Source organism: Styela clava, chromosome 1 (genome assembly GCF_964204865.1).
Source record: "Styela clava chromosome 1, kaStyClav1.hap1.2, whole genome shotgun sequence".
NCBI lineage: Eukaryota > Metazoa > Chordata > Ascidiacea > Stolidobranchia > Styelidae > Styela > Styela clava.
In genome coordinates this window covers 14617443-14622402 of record NC_135250.1, presented here as the reverse complement: position 1 = coordinate 14622402, position 4960 = coordinate 14617443, and the positions used below count along the sequence as shown (strand labels likewise).

General features: G+C 36.7%; 1 protein-coding gene across 1 annotated transcript; it reads left to right on the top strand.

Moving 5' to 3' along the window:
- Positions 1–236: 236 nt before the first annotated feature.
- LOC120342368 (DNA polymerase delta catalytic subunit-like) lies at positions 237–4066 on the top strand. Its single transcript, XM_039411174.2, has one exon. The coding sequence runs from the start codon at positions 556–558 to the stop codon at positions 3712–3714; it is 3159 nt and encodes a 1052-aa protein (XP_039267108.2). The 5' UTR covers positions 237–555; the 3' UTR covers positions 3715–4066.
- Positions 4067–4960: the final 894 nt, after the last annotated feature.

Genomic DNA, 4960 nt, shown 5'->3' with positions numbered 1-4960 from the left:
AGTCCATAGAATCAAATCTTGGAATCCTGACTTTATAATCCAACCCAGAGAGTTACTCAATCAAGTAGAATTTATTTTGATTCCTTCTGTTCTAAAATATTATCAAGGTATTGCCATAATAATATGTAATTAGGACTGGGCAAAATATTCGTATAGCGAATCGAATATTAAATTATTCGAATGGCATTTTACTATTTGAATATCCAGTACCACTTTGCTTGGACACGGAACTCGCGCCTCTCGAAATCGATCGTGAATCGCGCCAGAATTCACCTACAACGCTCGATTGTTGAAATGTCTTGTCTGAAAGTTACTATGTACTTGAAAATTTTAATAACAAAATCTAAAATTTTACTCTTTTTCTGTATCGGTGGAGCCTCTCAAACTGTTTTTCAATGTCAGAATGTCTTGTTATAATTATAAATTATGGTATATGCTTTTATTCTCGTGTTAGTCTTCAGCTTTTTAAATATATGTATTTTATGGGTTTAAACTTGCCACTTTGTTTGTAGAATGACAAAATTATTCTAAAGGTAATTTAATTTTTACACAGTTATGGATAAGAGAAAGCCAAACAATGATGGTAGCTCTACCTCCAATGGCAAAAAGATCAAGATGTCAGACATTGCCACACAGAACAACTGGGGAAGACCAACATTACCAACAATAGATCCAAACACTTACAACATACAAATTCAACAATTGGACTTAGATACATATTTGTCCCAAGAGCCTGTGGCGGGTATATATGATATTCCATATGGATGTGCTCCAGTGGTTCGCATGTACGGCATAACTGAAAATGAACACTCTGTATTATGTCATGTACATGGGTTTCTGCCATATTTTTATATTCAAGCCATGAAAGGTTTCAACCCAAATGACTGTGACGAATTCTGTGAATGTCTCAACGATGTTGTTTTACGTGACATGAAAGGAAATAAAGAAGTCAAAGTGGCTGTAGCAAAAGTTGAATACTGCATGAAGCAAAATATGTATGGTTATAACAGCCTGGGAAAAGTCCCATTTCTCAAAGTCACAGTTGCAGTTCCACGACTTGTTGCCACCACACGAAGGATTCTGAGAGAAGGTTTCAAAACTAAAAAATACCCAACTCACAATTATCAATCATTTGAGAGCAATATTGATTTTGAAATTCGTTTTATGGTTGATACAAAAGTGGTTGGTTGCAATTGGGTAGAAATTCCAGCAGGAAAGTATAAGGTGCGATCTGGATCAAACTGTGTTTCACAGGCTCAACTTGAAGTTGATATAAAATGGACAGATCTCATCAGTCATGAACCGGAAGGCGAATGGCAAAAAATTGGGCCATTGAGGGTGCTGAGTTTTGACATTGAATGTGCAGGTAGAAAAGGCATTTTCCCAGAGCCTGAAATTGATCCTGTCATTCAAATTGCTTCAATGGTGAAACGAGAAGGAGAAAAAGAACCGTTCGTTAGAACAATATTCACTTTGAAGAGCTGTGCTTCTATTGTTGGCTCACAGGTTTTTTCCTTTGACTCAGAATCTGAACTGTTACTGGCATGGGTGAATTTTTTGAAAGAGGTTGATCCCGATATCATCACTGGTTATAACATAGAAAACTTTGATCTTCCATACCTGATCAACCGTTCGCAAGCACTGAAAGTAAAGGAGTTTGCCTATTTTGGACGAATAAAAAATGTTCAATCAAAAGTGAGGGAAACAAGATTCCAGTCAAAGCAAATGGGAAGCAGAGAAACAAAACATGTCAATATTGAAGGCAGAGTGCAGTTTGATGTATTTGTCGCTCTTTTGCGAGAACAAAAGTTGCGTTCTTATAGTTTAAATGCAGTGAGTTTTCATTTTCTTGGTGAACAAAAGGAAGATGTCCACCATTCCATCATAACAGAGTTGCAGGAGGGAAATGAACAAACAAGAAGACGACTAGCTGTATATTGCTTAAAGGATGCTTTACTTCCTTTACGTCTTCTTGATAAACTGATGCTTATCATTAATTATATTGAAATGTCCAGGGTGACTGGGGTGCCAATGACATATCTGCTTACTAGAGGTCAAAGTATCAAGGTTATGTCACAATTGTTGCGAAAGACATCGGTGGAGGATTTGTTAATGCCAGTAATGGAGAGCAGTGGAAGTGACGAGCAGTATACAGGTGCCACTGTTATAGAGCCTGTTAAAGGTTACTATAATATTCCTATAACAACTCTCGATTTCTCCTCGTTGTACCCCTCAATTATGCAGGCTCACAATTTGTGCTACACCACTTTGTTGAAAAACAGTAAGGAAAAGGAGAAATTGCAGCCAGAAGATTACATCACTACTCCTACGGGTGATACATTTGTGAAAGCATCTGTTAGAAAAGGATTGCTCCCAAAAATCTTGGATAGTTTGCTCACAGCCCGTCGTAAAGCTAAGGCTGACATGAAAGTGGAAACAGATCCATTTAAACGAAGTGTGCTGGATGGTCGTCAATTAGCCTTGAAAATTAGCTGTAATTCGGTGTATGGTTTTACAGGTGCTCAGGTTGGAAAGTTGCCATGTTTAGAGATATCAAGCAGTGTCACCGGCTTTGGTCGAATGATGATTGATCAGACAAAACATCATGTTGAGAAGAAATATACAATTGATAATGGTTATTTTGCCAATGCTTCAGTTGTGTATGGAGACACAGATTCAGTAATGATTAAATTTGGGGTAAAAACTGTTGCAGAAAGCATGGAACTGGGCCGTGAAGCTGCTGGATTTGTCTCTGATCAGTTTCCTTACCCAATTAAACTGGAATTTGAAAAGGTGTATTTTCCATATCTATTGATTAACAAAAAAAGATATGCAGGATTGTACTTCTCTACTAGTGCTGAAGTTCATGATAAAATGGATTGCAAAGGTATTGAAACCGTTCGTCGGGATAATGCGCCTCTCACTGCCAATCTGATCAACAGTTGCCTGCAGAAGCTTTTGATAGATAGAGACCCTGATTCTGCAGTTGCATTTGCAAAACAAACCATTTCTGATTTGTTGTGCAATAGAATCGATATTTCTCAGCTAATCATAACAAAAGAGTTGACAAAAACAAAAGAACAATATGCTGCAAAACAGGCTCATGTTGAACTAGCTGAACGAATGCGTAAACGAGATGCTGGCAGTGCACCGCAACTAGGTGATAGAGTTCCTTACGTTATCATCTGCGGTGCCAAGGGTCAAGCGGCATACTTAAAATCAGAAGATCCCATTTATGTGCTCGAAAATAACATCCCTATCGATACAGAGCATTACTTGAAACATCAATTATCTCAACCCCTCCTTCGTATCTTTGAGCCTGTTTTGGGTGAAGGAAAAGCGGAGTCAGTTTTGTTAAAGGGAGATCACACTCGTGTGCGCAAAGTTGTTACCTCAAAAGTTGGTGGCTTGATGGCTTTTGCCAAAAAGCGAGAGACTTGCATTGGATGCAAATCGTTGCTCAAACACTCTGGTGCTGTTTGTGATCACTGCGAAGAACGGGAATCTGAGATCTACCAAAAGGAAATTCTAAAATTGTCATCTTTTGAAGAAAAATATTCCAGACTGTGGACTCAATGTCAGCGTTGTCAAGGTTCACTTCATGAAGAGGTTTTGTGCACAAGCAGGGATTGCCCAATATTTTACATGAGAAAAAAAATTCAAATGAATTTGGAATCTCAACGAAAAGTGGTAATGCGATTTGGTGATTGGTAAATTCTGTTTTATCATGATATATTCCAAGATTTATGTTACACAATTTTTGCGTAAATCATGATTCATGATATCATTGTTGACGTGTTAAATGTAACAGGAAAACTGACTTTTTGAATATTAAAGTGTAACATTGATTTTCTTTAATACAATTCCTTTGGTCGCTGGGTCAGTTTTGCCGGATTTCTTGTAATATAGAAAATTTGATGTAATGTGGGAATAATGACATTAATAGTTTTTTTTCTGTTTTTTGGGGGGTTTGCTTACGTCTTCATAGACAGTTGACATAAGCAGGTTTAATTAATATCTGCTATAATGAGTGTATTGTTGAAAAATAAAAAATTGTGATATCATTTCCATTTATCATGTTAAGGAGTAAAATTTAGACAGATAAATACGCCTTGGAGGGGGTTTGGGTGAAAGGTTAAAAGCTGCTCTAGGGCTATTTTGAACCTTTTGTTAATAGTAAGTTTTATCTGAACATCTGTGAATTAGAGATATATCGGCCAGATTTTCGGTATCAGCTAAATTTAGACCGATATTTACGATATATTTAGCTTCTCAGTATGATCCAGATTTCTTTTAAAATAGGTTAGAATACTGATCTTGAAATTATTTTTGTTTGGATGAATGGTGAACTAAGAACCGTGCACGTCCCCACCCCCGCTAGTAGAAACGGGAATCGGATTTTGACTTGTTTTTAGCCACTTATCAGCCAAACTGGCTCAAATCAATTTGAGTAATTTCGCTGCCAAATTTTTAGATTAAAATTTTTAATATTACATGGTAATAATAAAAAAATTTATCAATCGAATATTAGTGGATGTTCCGATGTGTAAAATATAAAATACGGCGTTATATTGGCACAAAATCCTGCGCACGTAACACAACGTATGAGTTTCATACGATAAGTAGGCTAAACATATATTTATTTTACCATCAACGGTAGTCAAATCCTATTAGTTTTTTAATTGAACATCGAGATTACCAGCGACAGTGCTCAATGCATCTGAAACGCATTTCGATCTCAAACATCTACTTCTTAACACATATATATATACATATATGTGTGTGATATTTCTCTTTTTTGATCCGAAATAATGCTCAAAGACTCTTATTTTAAACCGTCTGTCCTGTACACTTGAGGTAATAATTACATAGTATCGGTTGTTTTCGAATCGGCATCGGCGACAAAAGTGGTATCGGTACATCTCTACTGTGAATAGTCTCTGTTGTCCCAGACAAAGAA